The sequence below is a fragment of the Ranitomeya imitator genome, chromosome 3 (genome assembly GCF_032444005.1).
Source record: "Ranitomeya imitator isolate aRanImi1 chromosome 3, aRanImi1.pri, whole genome shotgun sequence".
Lineage (NCBI taxonomy): Eukaryota > Metazoa > Chordata > Amphibia > Anura > Dendrobatidae > Ranitomeya > Ranitomeya imitator.
The window spans coordinates 716,870,768-716,889,811 of NC_091284.1; the positions used below are offsets into that span (position 1 = coordinate 716,870,768).

Here is a 19,044-nt window from a genome sequence, read left to right on the forward strand (position 1 = left end):
CATTGTAAAGTCAACTTATAATCAGGTCAAAAATGGCCAGTTAGTGCTCTTATTTTAATTTTTCATATCCGCCATTTGGTTCCAGAGATATGGGCCATTTGAATGAGCGCTCATTTTTAAAATCTTTACTACGGATGCCTAGCTCACAGGATTTTTGGTGATGTGTCGTTAGAATGTTCTGCATTATTAGTTTGTTAGCAACGTCACCCTTGGTAAAGACCTAAAAGATTAGCCCTTATCAAAATCCCACCTCTAGTGTTTCAATCGCTGCCTTCATTCTGAAAAAACTGAAGATTAATCAAATATAAGAACTAGGATTCTTCACACGCCACTAGTTTTGCATGCCCCACCTCCATCTTTGGTGATTGACAGTGGCGGGTCGCCTGAGCCTTCCCTGCAGACAGCGCTCAACCCAGGCAAGTCAGCGCTGTCAATCGCCAGTTAAGGAAGTGGGGCACTCAAAACGGTGCACTGAGTTGTTTCCTTTCGGCAAGAGTGAACCAATCAGCCTCATTTGTTTTAACTTCATTTTCTTCAGAACAGAGGTAGAAATGAGGACACCAGAGAGACAGTTTTTATAGCTGCTACTACAGAGTTTGTGCTAAGTTTATTATGAAGTGAGTTTGGGCTGACAGACTCCTTTTAGCTTTGAAAAACATCAATTTTCATTCTAGAGAAAAACAGAAAATGGACTTCTCCTGTGTCGTTGGTTGCACACTTAGATAATACTAATTTAGAACCCATTTTGTTTTCAACTATTCAAATGCACATTTATAAATTTTCAAGTTGTAGGTTTCTTGTGAGAAAACAATAGAAGTGGGACCATGACGTTGAGTTTCTGTTAAGTGACACTTTTCCATAAAGTCCTGTGATCTCTCTCTTACTATATGTCACAAAATTGAGCAGCACAGCCTTCGATCTATGGGGCTGATCTGCTTGTATTAAGAAGGTTTGCTCAGTAATCTGTCTTATAAATTGGAGGAAGCCCCAGCATTTCTTGATTCTGGATTACAGACTCTGTGAATCTGTATGTTTGCTATAAAAATTATGATATTCAACACAAAAAACAATTCACCCTAGTGAATAATGTCCACCAAGCAATACAAAACCTATATCAAAGTGAACAAGAGACTAAAGCATCAAAGAGGATTTAAAAGCAAAATTTATTTTAAATAAGATATAAAACTGAAAAACTGACAACAGAACTGTACAATATCATATTACAAAAAATTATTACAAAAAATAATAAGTGTAGAGAACAGATCCAAATAATATAATAACAGATACCAGACAAAATATACTCCAAAAGAGAAAAACCACATATACAGCTATAATGAGCCGAAAATCCAGACTCAATAAAGTGCTTGTGCAAAATATAGTGAATGGTCCTTTAAGACCATGTGCATTAAAGTCTTTAGAGAAATACTAGTACCAGTGTAGAGGTGATCTGTAGATCACAGGGACTCCGACTCCAACGTACGTTTCGCCTCAGTTTTTCGGTTTTATATCTTATTTAAAATAAATGTTGCTTTTAAATCCGCTTTGATGCTTTAGTCTCTTGTTCACTTTGATATAGGTTTCATAAAAATTATGAGTTACGCTTAAATAACACATGTATGGTCATTTGAAAAATAATTTTTTTCTGTGAAAATAGTGCAAAAAACATTTATAATAGAGATGATATAATCTTTTGAAATTTGTATTCTCCAGGTTTTATGATCAAAAAATAAAACAGATATATAGTAAATCAATTTGTTGAGGATTGTAATACTGCAAAGTCTCCAATTGACCTAAAAAAAAGTGAATGTAACAACAACCCCTTGCAAGTCCTTTAAAATCAAAACTGCCTTGGTAATATCAAAGTGACCTCACCATAGAAACGGATAGTAATCCAGTAATAAGGAACGACCAATTTAATCATTCAAAAATGATCCCTTTCATTCATCTATGATCAGACAGAACGTTCTGTACAGATGGTTTCCTAAACTGATAGTGTCGCTATCAGAGTTAACATCATCTTGCTGTGATTGAACAAGCAATATTCCATGTATTCTATAACGCTCTCCACACTAATATGTTGCCGGAGACAAAGAAGGCCAATTGTGACCTGTGTTTGATAGTACTACCGCCCAGATGGCGGTGTCAGTGGTAGTAGTGATGATTCTGCTGCTAGTGACTCCCACATTCTTAGCCGTAATACGTTTTTATTTTACTTGGGGCCAATTCTCAATAAAGATATGAATCCTAGAGGTGGGACTCATATTTGCTATATATTTATGTCATATCCTGTACAAGAAGAGAATATCCCTTTAAAGGGTACCACACATTATAAAAATAATGTATACCTGTAGCCATAGTGATTATCTCCACGTAAATAGCATTTTAAACATGTGCAACCATCTGACAGGCTGAGGCTGACATAAATGTTGGTTTTCACAAAGTTTGCGGCTTCAATGTTTTTAGATCTTTTAGTGACATGTTTCTATGGTTACTTAAGTACAGTTCTAAGCATTGCATCATAATTTAAATTATTATTGACAAAGTATATACGAAAACTCATTAAATATAATTTGTATCGTAGGTACACTTCAACCCACATTGTATGATGTTTAAATAATTAGTTTGCATTTTATTGCATGAAATAAGTACGGTATTTGATACAATGGAAAAACAGAACTTATTATTTGGTACAGAAACCTGTGTTTGCAATTACAAAGGTCAGACGTTTCCTATAGTTCTTGACCAAGTTTGCACACACTGCAGCGGAGATTTTTGCCCATTCCTCCATACAGATCTTCTCCAGCAGGAGGACCTTGCATGCCCTGCAGGAGTTTAATCCATGACGGCGTAGTGTGTTACTAACGGTAATGTTTAAGACAGAGGTCTCAACTCTCTTCAGGTCATTGACCAGGTCCTCCTGTGTAGTTTTGGGCTGATTCCTGACCTTTCTCAGAATCATCGTTACCCCACGAGGAGTTATACTGCATGGAGCCCCAGACAGAGGAACATAGTAACATAGTAACATAGTTAGTAAGGCAGAAAAAAGACATTTGTCCATCCAGTTCAGCCTATATTCCATCATAATAAATACCCAGATCTACGTCCTTCTACAGAACCTAATAATTGTATGATACAATATTGTTCTGCTCCAGGAAGACATCCAGGCCTCTCTTGAACCCCTCGACTGAGTTCGCCATCACCACCTCCTCAGGCAAGCAATTCCAGATTCTCACTGCCCTAACAGTAAAGAATCCTCTTCTATGTTGGTGGAAAAACCTTCTCTCCTCCAGACGCAAAGAATGCCCCCTTGTGCCCGTCACCTTCCTTGGTATAAACAGATCCTCAGCGAGATATTTGTATTGTCCCCTTATATACTTATACATGGTTATTAGATCGCCCCTCAGTCGTCTTTTTTCTAGACTAAATAATCCTAATTTCGCTAATCTATCTGGGTATTGTAGTTCTCCCATCCCCTTTATTAATTTTGTTGCCCTCCTTTGTACTCTCTCTAGTTCCATTATATCCTTCCTGAGCACCGGTGCCCAAAACTGGACACAGTACTCCATGTGCGGTCTAACTAGGGATTTGTACAGAGGCAGTATAATGCTCTCATCATGTGTATCCAGACCTCTTTTAATGCACCCCATGATCCTGTTTGCCTTGGCAGCTGCTGCCTGGCACTGGCTGCTCCAGGTAAGTTTATCATTAACTAGGATCCCCAAGTCCTTCTCCCTGTCAGATTTACCCAGTGGTTTCCCGTTCAGTGTGTAATGGTGATATTGATTCCCTCTTCCCATGTGTATAACCTTACATTTATCATTGTTAAACCTCATCTGCCACCTTTCAGCCCAAGTTTCCAACTTATCCAGATCCATCTGTAGCAGAATACTATCTTCTCTTGTATTAACTGCTTTACATAGTTTTGTATCATCTGCAAATATCGATATTTTACTGTGTAAACCTTCTACCAGATCATTAATGAATATGTTGAAGAGAACAGGTCCCAATACTGACCCCTGCGGTACCCCACTGGTCACAGCGACCCAGTTAGAGACTATACCATTTATAACCACCCTCTGCTTTCTATCACTAAGCCAGTTACTAACCCATTTACACACATTTTCCCCCAGACCAAGCATTCTCATTTTGTGTACCAACCTCTTGTGCGGCACGGTATCAAACGCTTTGGAAAAATCGAGATATACCACGTCCAATGACTCACCGTGGTCCAGCCTATAGCTTACCTCTTCATAAAAACTGATTAGATTGGTTTGACAGGAGCGATTTCTCATAAACCCATGCTGATATGGAGTTAAACAGTTATTCTCATTGAGATAATCCAGAATAACATCCCTCAGAAACCCTTCAAATATTTTACCAACAATAGAGGTTAGACTTACTGGCCTATAATTTCCAGGTTCACTTTTAGAGCCCTTTTTGAATATTGGCACCACATTTGCTATGCGCCAATCCTGCGGAACAGACCCTGTCGCTATAGAGTCACTAAAAATAAGAAATAATGGTTTATCTATTACATTACTTAGTTCTCTTAGTACTCGTGGGTGTATGCCATCCGGACCCGGAGATTTATCTATTTTAATCTTATTTAGCCGGTTTCGCACCTCTTCTTGGGTTAGATTGGTGACCCTTAATATAGGGTTTTCATTGTTTCTTGGGATTTCACCTAGCATTTCATTTTCCACCGTGAATACCGTGGAGAAGAAGGTGTTTAATATGTTAGCTTTTTCCTCGTCATCTACAACCATTCTTTCCTCACTATTTTTTAAGGGGCCTACATTTTCAGTTTTTATTCTTTTACTATTGATATAGTTGAAGAACAGTTTGGGATTAGTTTTACTCTCCTTAGCAATGTGCTTCTCTGTTTCCTTTTTGGCAGCTTTAATTAGTTTTTTAGATAAAGTATTTTTCTCCCTATAGTTTTTTAGAGCTTCAATGGTGCCATCCTGCTTTAGTAGTGCAAATGCTTTCTTTTTACTGTTAATTAAGATTGACAATCATCTGGTGTTTCTTCCATTTTCTAATTATTGCGCCAACAATTGTTCCCTTCTCACCAAGCTGCTTGCCTATTGTCCTATAGCCCATCCCAGCCTTGTGCAGGTCTACAATTTTGTCTTTGGTTTCCTTAGACGGCTCTTTGGTCTTGGCCGTGGTGGAGAGGTTGGAGTGTGATTGATTCAGTGTGAGGACAGGTGTCTTTTATACAGGTAAAGAGTTCAAACAGGTGCACTTAATACAGGTAATGAGGGCAGAGGAGGAGGGATTTTTAAAGAAAAACTAACAGGTCTGTGATTGTCAGAATTCTTGCTGGTTGGTAGGTGATCAAATACCTATTTTATGCAATAAAATGCAATTTAATTATTTAAAAATCGTACAATGTGATTTTCTGTTTTTTTTTATTTTTAGATTCTGTGTCTCACAGTTGAAGTGTACCTACGTAAAAAATTTTTTAGACCTCTCCATTCTTTGTAGGTGGGAAAACTTGCAAAATTGGCAGAGTACCAAATACTTATTTTCCTCTCTTAATCCATAATGATCCAGCACATCTTGATAATAAAAAAAACTTTTACTTTATTCAAATCCTCTTAAAAACCTTTTTGGAGATCAAGACAGAATGGGATAGCTAGTTCCACATGATAATAAAACTTTACGCGTTTCGACCCTTGTGTGGGTCTTAATCATTAAGATGTGCTGGATCACTATGAATCAACTTTGCATTCGGGCTTGAACACTATTCCATGAACCTTCATAGATAGCTGCACCTGCTGTGGACAATTTCTTATATTTTATTTTCCTCATTGTATTCATAGAATACATATATGTATATATTATTACATAAATTTAACAATTTAATATCTCTGCAATGGAGAGAAATTGTGGCCACAAGTATGCGGTCCTGTGCTGACTAGCTTCTCATCTACGTCTTTCAATAGAATATGACGCAGGAAAAGTTGCTAGTCGGCAAGTGACTTACACTATGCAAACTATCTGCTGGCAGACATGTCCAGAAGGTTGGAGCTGGTAATAGAGGGGATTCTGACAGTGCGCATATTGCACATTGTCAAGATTCTTCAATCTGCAGTCACACAGAGTGGTTGGAGAAATGTATGTTTAGCCTGGAAAACCCTTTTAACTCCCTGTACTATGAATGGGTCGATTACCCCTTTAACAGTCTAGAAATTGGACAGTCAAATAATACCGACTGAGGAATTGATTGTGCACTAGCTGTAACTAAAACAACTAAGCCGATGGGAGCTTGTTTGTTGTGCATTCTGCAGGAGAAATATGTGATAATTACCTATTGATTACTGAGAATCTATCATGGTCTGCTCTTCCCTGGGCTAAAATATGAACTTTCATCATTGCATCACTAAACTAAAACAACATCTACTGCAGCACATCTCTGTTAAGTGTCAACAGATTACAAGGTTTTACAGATAAAAAAAATGGTTATGCCAGGAAAAGCTGCAATATATAGGGACATCTGTTGTGATAAGTCCCTTTTCACCAAGAACATCCAAGTACAATAGTGACTTACAGCTCAGCTTGGCTTGGAGAGATGGCATCAAGTCGGCATTACTGAAGTTGGATCGGATTTGTACCAGTGTGTCCATGTTCTCGAAAACAAGTTTCTGGAAGTGAAATAAGAGATTTACTCTGGAGACTTTCTTCATACATTTCTTACCAATCAGAGAAGTAAGGCTGCATACAATTCTAAGGGCAAGACAACACAACAAGAGTGTCTTCATTTGCCAGGTAGAAATGGATTTGTTAAATATATATTGATATCACGAACGAATAAAAGAGAAAAAAATAGCATATGGAGGGCACTGCCCCAACTAAATCCATAATCTTCAGGAAAGCCGGTACTAAAAAGCTATATCATGTCAGCAACAGCCATGGCAAAAAAGATATTGGGTGCAAAACCATGAAATAACATATGTGTCCCAGGTAGCAAAAGAAAAAAGCAGGATGCACTCATCAATCTTCAAAGTAGCAAATTTTATTGAGTCTTCACAATTAAAACTTCATGGCCGGGGGAGAAGAAAAGGAGCTCGTGCGAGCAGGGGAGACGACGGCCGTTTCGCGCGGTCCTTGCGCTTCAACGGGTCTGCATGAGTGAGGGCAGAGCTACCTGGGATATATATTGATATGTTGCTCATTTGTTGCCGAAACGCCTTTGACTGCTCCATTTATTCAAATGTGATTTACAGATATATGGATTTTATTTTCTTTCACAGAAACTTTCTCAATAAATCTGCAACATGTAAATGTCCATGGGTTGTGAGAAAAAAACCTATGTTTACAGGTAGAAAGAAGCAGTAAAAAAAAGCAAAAGAAATAGAGAAAATAGCGCTACATAGAGGGAGTATATTAATGGATGTTAAAGGAAAAAAATGGTGCTTTCCTGGCATGTTCATATGTTCATAATATAGGATTGATATGGAAAATACAGCTGATTTTTCCGGAGTCTTAGGTATTGGTAGCCTGGGATATGTGGATCCAAAATATAAAGGTAAAATAAAAAGGAAAAAGTAGAACAGCACAAATTAATGTACCGGTATTTTTCCTTAATTTGGAAAATAAATACGGTAGGTTTACTACAAATATATAGAAAAATGAAAATTTGCAGAATGATAAATATGAGGTAAAACAACAAAAATTATACTTCACACATTTTCATTAGTATGTACATTTGAAATAAGCCTACTTGTTTTGGACATTAAGGATCAATGGATTTCTTTGTACTGTTTAATTTTTTCCTTGGACCAGTTTTGCCTTTATATTTTGAATGTATCTGTACACGGTTGGACTAGACTAATTTGAACCTTTTTATTTCCAGCATTTACACTGCTAGACCTCATAGGCCTTTTTATGGTTATGGTTCATTATTACGTCAAAGCCAGGAGCCATCAGATCTCAGAATTTACCGTTGTTATGCAGGTTCTTACACTCATTAGATGCACAGATTTTTTTTTTTGAGAAGCCAACTACTACATAATTGAGAAATCACATATTGTATGGTTGTAAGCAATGTAAGAAACCAAAAAAGCATAGCTCTGTACATTGTGTAGTGGCCGATGCAGTTTATTTTCCATTTACTTGTAGGAGCCAATATCAGCTGATCGTGAAGGGGGGGCAACAACTGGCAATTATCCTACAGATAGTCCCAGATAACTCCTATAAAACCTTTGGATTTATTTTTTTGTTGAAGGCAATCTGTCAGTTGGATTAACATTCCTAAGCCATCTATATGGATATGTAAGTCATAGGAATAAAATGATACCTTGATATGTGTGATCCGATGTCTTATTTCAGAAAAATGCACGTTTTTCTTAATATGTAATTGAGCTGTTCCAAGCTATGAGTTGGTTTATGATCTGCATGAAAATCTGCATGCATAGCTTATTTGAAATGAAAGGAGGTGTTACCAATGTGACACATATAACGACTGACAGTCTGTTCTCCTGATCTCCCTCCAGATCTGTGTGTGATTACAACCAACACAGTGCAGCAGAGTTAACAGTACAGCAGAATTAAACTTTGTCTCATTACAAACATTTGCAGTAGGACTTGCCCTCTTATAGTGCTGTCAGCTCTACTCCACAGCTGTGGCCGATTATAACCAACACAATGCAGCAGAGTAGAACCTTGTCTCATTATAAACACATTTGCAGTTGTCCTTTCACAGTGCTGTCAGCTCTGTTGTACTGCCCCTCCACCTCATATTGACTGCATGTGAGATTGCAGCTGAAGCACTATGAGAGGACAACTGCAACTGCAAATGTGATTGTAATGAGACAAACTTCACCTTTGGTGTACTGTTAGCAAATAAATAAATATGGTATCTGGAAAACATCTTGTCTCGCAAAAAACAAGCCATCATAAAGTTCCATCAGCGGAAGAATAAAAAAAGTTATAGCTCTCAGAATAAATTTATGCAAAAATAATTATTTCTATAAAATAGTTTTTATTGTGTAAATGGTCCAAAACATAAAAAAATTGCATAAATGTGGTATCGCTGTAATCGTACTGCCCAGAAGAATAAAGCTGCCTGATCAATTTTACTACATGCGGAACTGCTTAAAAAAATTCATTTAGGCCACATTCACATGTTCCTTTTTGTCCCGCGGGTTCTCCTGCAGTGGATTTGATAAATCTGCAGGGCAAACCCGCTGCGGTTATCCCTGCAGATTTATCACGGTTTGTCCTGCGGGTTCCGCTGCGGGATTTACCCCTACTATTGATGCTGCATATGCAGCAATATGCAGCATCAATAGTAATGTTAAAAATAATAAAATCATGATGGTATACTCACCCTCTGACGTCCTGATCTCCTGGGCGCTGCAGGAGGCGGTCCGGTTCCAAAGATGCTGTGCGACCAGGACCTTCGGTGACGTCACGGTCATGTGACCGCGACGTCACCGAAGGTCCTGGTCGCATAGCAAATCTGAGACCGGACGGCCGCGTGCAGCGCTGAGACTTCAGAGGGGAGTATACATGATTTTTTATTTCAATTCTTTTTTTTTTAATACAAATATGGTTCCCGGGGCCTGGAGGAGAGTCTCCTCTCCTCCACCCCGGGTATAACCCGCACATTATCCGCATTACTTCCCGCATGGTGGGCACAGCCCCATGCGGGAAGTAAGCGGATCAATGCATTTCTATGGGTGCAGAATCGCTGCGATTCTGCACAAAGAAGTGACATGGTCCTTCTTTTTTTCCGCAGCAATTCTGCGCGTTTTTTTTCGGGTTTTTCCGCATCATGTGCACTGCGGTTTCTGTTTTCCATAGGGTAACATTGTACTGTACCCTGCATGGAAAACAGCTGCGGACCCGCAGTAAAAACCGCATAGTGTGAACATGGCCTTAACAATTCCTGAATTGCTGGTTTTTGTTCATTCTGCCTCTCAAAAAATGTTAGCTGAAATATGGAAAAGTTATAGCTCTCAATATATGGCAATGCCTAGTTTTTGCCCAAAACAAGCATTTTTTAGTGTGTGACAGCAGCCAAACAGGAAAAAATAATATTAATCTGATATTGCTAAAATCGCACCGACCCAAAGAATACAATTATCTAATCACTTATACAGCAGGAGAAAGAGCGTAAAAAATAAAACCAATTCTTCACCTGTTGCTAGTTTGTTCATTCTCCCTCCCAAAGATCACAGTAAGGCTTTACTCATATTTAACCTGCATTCTACGCTGAGCGCTTACACCATGATTTTCATGTAAATCTCTGAAATACATAATTCAGACAGAAACCCCAGGGAAGATTCTCTATTATGTGGCAGAAGGAGGCGCTGTAGATGCTGTCTGGCCTAAGATCTGGTGGTGTGCGTCTTTTTAAGCATGCATAAAAGTGCGGTTCGCCACAGTTTTGTGCACTTCTAAAAAACAGGACAAGACTGAACATAAGCCAGACGAAGTCCAGAGTAACTCTGTTGCCTCACTATAATGAGCGGCTACCTTGGTGGTTTCATTTGAATCACATCACTCGGAGATTTAGATGGAAACCCCAATATAAGTGGTCAGCGTAGAGTGTCAGATAAATGTGATCCAGAATGTTCCCAATAAAGGCTTCAATTCAGTCCACAAAAAAAGCAAGTCCGCTCTCAGGTCCGTCATCTGTTTAGTTAAATATAGGGAGCTTCCATTGTAGTACAAAGACTTTGGAAAAGAGAAATGGCTCCTCACCACCACAAAACAAATTCTGTGCTCTAAAATCCAAACGCCTCCCTCCCTTCTGAGCATCACAGTGTGCCTAAACAGCAGTTAGCATCCACATGTTTGGCATTTTTGTAGCCAAGAAAGACCGGCTAATTTACAGGTGCATGAGCTGGGCATAATGTATGGGCACTACAATGCAATGGTCACTACGATGGCAGTTTGCAATTTTCACTCGTCAACATCCACTGCTGCTTGTTTCTGGAAAAAAATGAATGGAGACAAAATTGTCACTACACCTGTAGATAAATTCCCAAAGGGGGTATAATTTGCAAAATGTGGTCACTTGAGAGGGGATTCTGCTACTCTAGCACTTAGGGCAAACTATTCTAGGAAAGTCGTCTTTGATCACAAGTGGGGTGTCGGCATACTCAAGAGACATTGCAAAACATATTTTAGGGTCCATTTTCTCTTATATTTGTGAAAATGAAGACATTTCAGGCTAAAACAACATTTTTGTGGGAAAAATATATTTTTTCCATTTTCACAGATCAACATTGTAAAATTCTGTGAAGAACCTGTGTGTTCAACGTGCTCCCCACACATCTACATAAATTCCTTGAGGGGTACAATTTCCATAATGGGATCTTTTCTGTAGAGTTTTCACTGTTTAGGCTCATCAGGGGCTCTCCAAACGTGAAATGACACCGCAGTCTATTCCATCAAAGACAGCATTCCAAAACATCACTCCTTCCATACTGAGCCCTGTTGTGCACTTAAACATTAGTTTTCTCCCAATATCCGGGATCTGCATACTCAGGACCATTTGTACAACAAATTTGTAGGTCCATTTTTTCCTGTTACGCTTGTGAAAATAAAAAATTGGGGCTAAAAGAACATTTTTGTTGGAAAAATGTGATTTTTTTATTTTCATGGCTCTGTGTTATAATCAAAGGAATCAAGTTGTTCACCACACATCTAGATAAGTTCCCTGAGGGGTCTAGCTTCCGAAAAGGTGTAATTTGTGGGGGATTTCCACTGTTTAGGCACATCATGGGCTCTGCACACACGACATGGCGTCCGTTAATTATTCCAGCAATTTTTTTATTCAAAAAGTCAAATGGCACTCCTTCTAAGCCTTGCTGTGCACACAAACAGTAATTTTACTCCACATATTGGGTATTGGTGTACTCAGGAAAAATTGCACAACAAATTGTATGGTGCAATTTCTCCTGTTACTCTTGTGAAAATGCTAAATCTGGAGCTAAAAAAACATTTTTGTTGGAAAAAATGTGATTTCTTTATTTGCATGGCTCAACTTTATAAACTTCTGTGAATCACCTAGGGGTTCAAGGTTTTCACAACACATCTAGATAAGTTCCCTGAGGGGGTCAAGTTTCCAAGATGGTGTCAGGTGTGGGAAGTTTTGACTGTTTAGGTACATTAGGAGCTCTCCAAATGCGGCATGGCGTCCGCTTATTATTTACGCAAATTTTACATTTAGAAAGTCAAATGGCACTACTTCCATTCTGAGCCCTGCCATGTTCCTAAACAGTGGCTTTCCCCCACATATGGGGTATCAGTGTGCTCAGGAGAAATTGCACAACAAATTTAATTTTGGGGTCCATTTTCTCCTGCTACCCTTGTGAAAATAAAAAAAAAATGGGCCTAAAGTTAAGTTTTGTGAAAAAAGTTAAATGTTAATTTTTTTTCACATGTCATTACCATATTTTTGGACTATAAGACACACTTTTTTTCCTCCATAAATGTGGAGGAAATGGGTGGTGTGTCTTATAGTCCAGATGTACTGGCTCTGGCTGTGGTGGGGAGGTGGGGGAGCGGCATCGGCGGAGCAGCGGGTCACAGAGACAGTAGCCGGCTACTGAGTCTAACTCCTGTGCCCGTTGGCAAAGAGAAATGAATGTTCACTGCATTCCATGCCCATGGGCGTGGAGGGCAATGAATATTAATTTCTCTTTAGCATCCTGGTATGATTAGCCCTCATCCCGGTCCTGGTATGCATGGCCCCATCCGTATCCTTGTATGATTGGCCCCCACCCCCATCCTGGTATGCATGGCCCCATCAGAAAACATTAAAAAAAACATTAAACTTACCTTCCCGGCCCTCCTTTGCATCATCCTGCTTCGTTGCCAGCAGCTGCTTTATGCTTGTAAGCAGTGCATGGCAGGGACGTCATGCACTGCTTGCAAGCCGAAGGGCAGCTGCCAGAATACTCACTGCTCTGCACACCAGGACTTTGTGCACAGAGAACAATGAGTATTCATTGCTCTTCAGTAGCACACACAGTGTCAGCCGGAGCCTTCCTGCAGCTGCCGGCAGTCAGGTGTCCCCACTGCTAAAGAGAAATGAATATTCACCTCGCTCCATGCCCATGGCAGTGGAGCGAAGTGAATATTCATTTCTCTTAAGCAGTGGCTCACGTGACCCATGGCAGCTGCAGGAAGGCTCCAGCTGACACTGTGTGTGCTACCAAAAAGCAATGAATACTCATTGCTCTCTGCGCACAGAGTCCCGGTGTGCAGAGCAGTGAGTATTCCAGAAGCTGCCCTTCAGCTTGCAAGCAGTGCATGACGTCCCTGCGATGCACTGCTTACAAACATAAAGCAGCTGCTGACAATGGAGCAAGACGCTGTGAGGGAGCGCCAGGAAGGTAAGTGTAATTTTTTTTTTATGTTTTCTGATGGGGCCATGCATACCAGGATGGGGGTGAGAGAAAATCATACCAGGATAAGGATGGGGACATGCATACCAGGAACGAAATAGGGGTCAATCATACTAGGTTAAGGATGAAGCCCTGCATACTAGGATAGGGATGGAGCCATGCATACTAAGACGAGATGGGGCCATGCATACCAGGATAGGGATGATGAGGCATGTATACCAGGATGGAGATGAGGGGGACCATTCCTACCAGGATAGGGATAAGGGGGCCATGCCCAAAAGGCTAGAGGTAAGGTGGTATACATACAGGGCTAGGAATGAGGGAGCCATGCATTCCAGGATAGGGATAAGGGGGGTATGCATACCAGGCTAGGGATGAGGTGGCCATGCATACCAGGATAGGGATGAGGAGCCATGCATACCACAATAGGGATGAGGAGCTATGCATACCAGGATAGGCATAAGGGGGCCATGTATACCATGATAGGGATGAGGGGGCCATGCATACCAGGCTAGGGATGAGCTTGCCATGCATACGAGGATAGGAATAAGTGGGCCATGTGTATCAGGATGGGGATGAGGACACCAAATATACCAGGATAGGGGATATTAAGTAAAGAATTGACCACATTTGTTACTTCAATTTTTTTTCCTTATTTCCTCCTGTAAAACCTAGGTGCATCTTATGGTCCGGTACGTATTAAAGTCCAAAAAATACGGTAGTTTTGTACATGGGGATCCTGGCAGTCGGTGATCCCAGAAATATGTCCTCCACCTTCTAGCACTGACATTTTTATTGTCACAGGGTTTTTTCAGCAAAATGTTCTAACCTTTACACAAAATCTTGTACCTAAAAAGGGTTGCTTTGTTAAATCAATATGCATACTAATACCTGGTAACCTAACAAAATTGTCTTTAATGCTTTGAATAGCTACTGGCTAGGCTTTACAAGCCGATGCTGTTCTTTAAGTAAGACTTCTAAACAAACTGGAGGAACATTTACCTGCAGAGCTGAAATTTTATGTTCAGCAAAGTGTGTAACAAGCTCAATTCACCAATGTGTTTGTACTTTTATGTGGTTGAATTGAAGCTTCACACTGATTAAAACTGAGTGGGAAGTCTTTCATGAAGCTGCAATTACTTCTGCATATTTATCCAAACCTACACATTCTAAACATCCAGTTGTGTTCAACTCTGTATTATGAAGCTGAAACTTCACTCTGTAGATTATCAGGTGACTGCTTACTGCCTGTTAAGAAAAGGCATTTTGTAGAAAACAATATATAAATAAGAGATCTGCACATCACAGAAACACATGGTAAGGTGCAATCATCACTACTAGGAATTGATGCACCCAGCAGTATGAGAAATAAGGTCAATAAAATCCACATTTCTTTTTGAAATTATTTTAAAAAGTACTAGCAAAGTGGTCATAAAGGAAAAAAAAAATCACCTTTCAGCAGTTCTTTCTTGCCTTAATTAAATCTCTTATTGTCTACACATCACCCCATGTAGACATATGTGTCTACATAGTTACAGACTACAAATAAACCCTATGCAATCTTACACTTTGGTCATTATCAACACCTCCCCTACTTCTTACTCAACTACTAAATGTGTGCCAGCAAGCAGGAGGCAGGAGAAAAGAAGTATAATTACAGACTGAGCACTTGACTGATGGTCCTAAATGTAACCTAATGAAGGAAGATATGTACCTCGGTATCTGGTCATGTGATGCAATGAAACTACTGGAAATCTGTCATGCAAGCCATAAAGTCTATATGTAGGTAGGATCTACAATGGGCTTGACAATCTAGAGTGGTGCTTGAAAGTTTGTGAACTCTCTAGAATTTTATATATAAAAAAAACTTCCTTCTCACCCCCAATGGAAGTGGTCTTTATTTTTTGTGATTTCTCATTCTCGGGTCCTCTACCAGAGGCCTGGGAGTTTGAGGATTCTGCGCAGCATGTTAATTGATCCCAGCATTGTGCTTTCCTGGACAGAGAGTTCAGATTTTGCGCCTGGGATCTGTTATAGCCATTTTTCCAACTCAGGGGTCACTGCTCCAAGTGCTCCTATCACCACTGGAATCACTGTTGCCTTCACCTTACCCATCTTCTCCAGTTCTCCTTTGAGGCCATGGTATTTCTCCAGCTTCTCATATTCCTTTTTTCTGATGTTGCTGTTACTTGGCACTGCCACATCTATTATAATTGCTGTCTTCTGATCCTTGTCTACTATCACAATGTCTGGTTGGTTAGCCAACACCTGATTATCCGTCTGGATCTTGAAGTCCCACAGAATTTTAGCCCTTCCTTTCTCCATCTCTTTCTCTGGGGTCTCCCACCTGGACTTAGGTGGACTTAGCCTATGTGCTGTGCAGATGTTCCTGTATACAATTCCCGCTACTTGGTTGTGGGATTCGGTATACACTGTTCCTGCTTGCATTTTGTATCCTGCCACTATGTGTTGGACTGTATCTGAGGTTTCTTTGCATAGTCTGCACCTTGGGTCTTGTCTTGTGTGGTAGATCCCTGCTCCTACGGATCTGGTACTTAGTACTTGCTCTTGTGCTGCTATGATTAGTGCCTCTGTGCTGTTTCGGTGTCCAGCTTTCTCCAGCCATTGGTAGGATTTCTCAGTGTCTGCCACATCCATTATCTGTTAATGGTACATCCCATGCAGCAGCTTGTCTTGCCACGGTGCTTCATGTTCCTGTTCTTCCTTCCAGATCTGTTGCTGTTGCTAACTTAGGCTTTCTCTCAGCATCTCATCTTTTGGTGCCATTTTTCTGTTGTGTTCCTGGATACTCCTTCTTTCATCTGTGATGGTAGCTTGATTGTTTATCAAGCCTCAACCACCCTCCTTTCTGTTGGTATACAATCTTTTGGTGCTCGACTTAGGGTGAAGACCTCCATGCATTGTGAGGAGCTTTCGTGTTTTCACATCTGCAGCTTCCATTTCTTCTTTTGGCCAGCGCACTATGCCAGCACGGTATCTGATAACAGGCAGGGCATATGTATTGATGGCGCAGATATTATTCTTCCCATTAAGCAGGCTCTTCAGGACCTGTCTTACCCTTTGATGGTATTTGGATGTTGCTTTTCTTGCCTCCTCATCATAGTTACTGTATCCCTGTGGGATGCCGAGGGACTTGTAGTATGTCTGTACATCTACTATGTGTCCTGCTGGTAATTCCACTCCAGATACCTTGCCTATCTTTATTACTAACTGGCAGCACTTCTCCAGTCCGAAGGACATCCCGCTGTCTTCGCTGTAGATCCTGGTCAGGTGGATCAGTGAATTGATGTCTTGTTTGTTTTTCGCATACAGCTTGATGTCATTCATGTAGAAGAGGTGGCTGATGGTGCTTCCACTCTTGAACTTGTATCCATAGCCAGACTCTAATTATCTGACTGAGGGGATTCAAACCTATGCAGAACAGCAATGGGGACAGTGCATCACCTTGGTATATGATGGTCACTTGTGCTAGTTGTCTTGAGTTGATTTCCACTGTTTTTCTCTATAGCCCCATTGATTTTCTGAGGAAGGTTCTTAATTTCCTGTTGACATTGTAGCGAGCCAAGCACTCACAGATCCATGTGTGTGGCATTGAGTCATAGGCTTTCCTGTAGTCAATCCAGGCTGTGCCGAGATTGGGCTGTCTAGATCTTGTGTCTTTAGCGACTGCTCTATCTACTAGGAGCTGGTGATTACTGGTCCCAATGCCTTTCTGAGCTGGATTCATATATTGGTTCATATGTTTCTGTAGCTTGGTGGCTATGATGCCTGACAGGAGTTTCCATGTTGCTGTAATGCAGGTTATTGGGCGGTAGTTGGATGGACCTGTTCCTTTGTGAGGATCCTTCATGATCAGCACTGTTCTTCCTTGTGTTACCCAAGCTGGGTGGTGGCCTGCTTTTAGCAGTTGTTTCATCTGCTTTGCCATGCGATCATGTACCTCTGTTACTTTTTTAGCCAGTAGATGTGGATCATATCTGGGGCCAGATGCTGTCCAGCTCTTCATGTTTTTGACTCGTGGTGGATGTTTGCTTCTGTAATGGTGACTGGTTCTTGCTCTAAGTGGTTGCTGTGTTTCATTCTCAGATCTTGCAGCCACATTGCACTGGTGTTGTGTGTTTTTTCCTTCTGCCATATGTTCCTCCAGTATTGTTCAGTCTCTGCTAATGGTGGAGTTGCTGCCTTTGCGTTGTGACTCTGTAGTTGGGAGTACACCTTGGATGGTTCTTTGGAGAACAGGGAGTTTATCTTCTTGGCCTCAGCTTCTCTAGTGTATCTCCCTAGTCTTGCAGCGAGTTATGTGAGCCTTTTTTTAGCAGTCTCTAGGGCTCCAGTTGGTTTCAAGCCTTTGTACTTGTCCAGCTTGGTCTTATTCTTGATCTTTACAACCTTCTCTGTTTCTGTTAGTTGGCTGACTTCCTTTTGTGCCACATTGATTTTTGTCTCCAGTCTTCTCTCCAAGGGGGCACGTACTTCTGTTGTTCTTGCTGGTTGTATCGCTAAGCATTTCTATGATTGCTGAGGCAGTAGCATAGATCAATTTGCATTATGGTATTGGTAGGCATTGATGCAAGTGCTCTATAGGCATCTTTTGGCATGCTGTCTGGTGGTGTTTCTATGCTGAGTCTTGGCAATCTCTGGCATTGAAGGTATTTAGTTTATCTAAGAACTTCTGTTTCAGATCAGCTGCAGTGCCGTCTAGTTGCAGGATTGAATCAGGAATTTCAGGGGGTTGCACATGTGGTTATTCCAGATCTTCATGTGGGGTGGATCTGCAGTGCAGTTGATCCATCTCAAGTTGTGACAAAAGCTTTCTCTTTATGACATTGAAACGTTGAGTAGCTAGCTGTTTCTCAGTCAGTGGATATGCAGGTCTTGTATCCATCCAGAGTTTCCGTATACGCTGCATATATCCTCACTCATTTGGTCTGCTGTTATAGTAGCATTTCATCAGATCCAAGTTCTCTTGCCTTGTCCATATATAGTTTGTTCCAGTAGCCCATTTATCATCAGATTTGTCATGATTCCAATGGCAGGGAATCACAAAAGGACAAGCACCAACGAGCTCTAGGGTGATGGAACCTGAGCTGACCGCGACCCTAAACCTGAACACACAAATAACAATAGCCGGGGAACGTGCCTACGTTGATCCTAGACGTCTCGCACCAGCCGAAGATCTAACTTCCCCTATTAGAAGAAACACAGACCTCTCTTGCCTCCAGAGAAACTCCCCACAGAAATAGCAGCCCCCCACATATAATGACGGTGAAATGAGAGGAAGGCACATACACAGTATGAAAACAGATTCAGCAAAATGAGGCCCGCTAAAGCTAGATAGCAGAGGATACAAAAGTAAACTGTGCGGTCAGCAAAAAACCCTTCAAAAATCCATCCTGTAATTACTTGAACTCATGTTCCAACTCATGGAACATGAGGAGCAATTAAAGCCCGCTAGAGCAACCAGCAGCAAAGAAACACGTCAATGCAAGCTGGACAAGACAAAAATAAAGCAAACGTGGAACAAGAAAATCAAAAACTTAGCTTGTCCTGAAGATTACTGAGGCCAGAAGCTGAGGTAACAAAACACTCTGATAACCTTGATAGCCGGCCAGGAAATGACAAGAAGGCCCGTTTAAATAGGAAACTCCCAAAT

At 40.7% G+C, this 19,044-nt stretch overlaps 1 protein-coding gene across 1 annotated transcript in view; it reads right to left on the bottom strand.

The window, feature by feature from the left end:
• NCKAP1L (NCK associated protein 1 like) overlaps positions 1–19,044 on the bottom strand; it is a 397,914-nt gene that overhangs the window by 138,754 nt on the left and 240,116 nt on the right. The window contains exon 24 of the mRNA XM_069758709.1: positions 6,557–6,650. Within this exon, the coding sequence (XP_069614810.1) occupies positions 6,557–6,650 (94 nt within the window). The remainder of the gene's footprint in view (positions 1–6,556; positions 6,651–19,044) is intronic.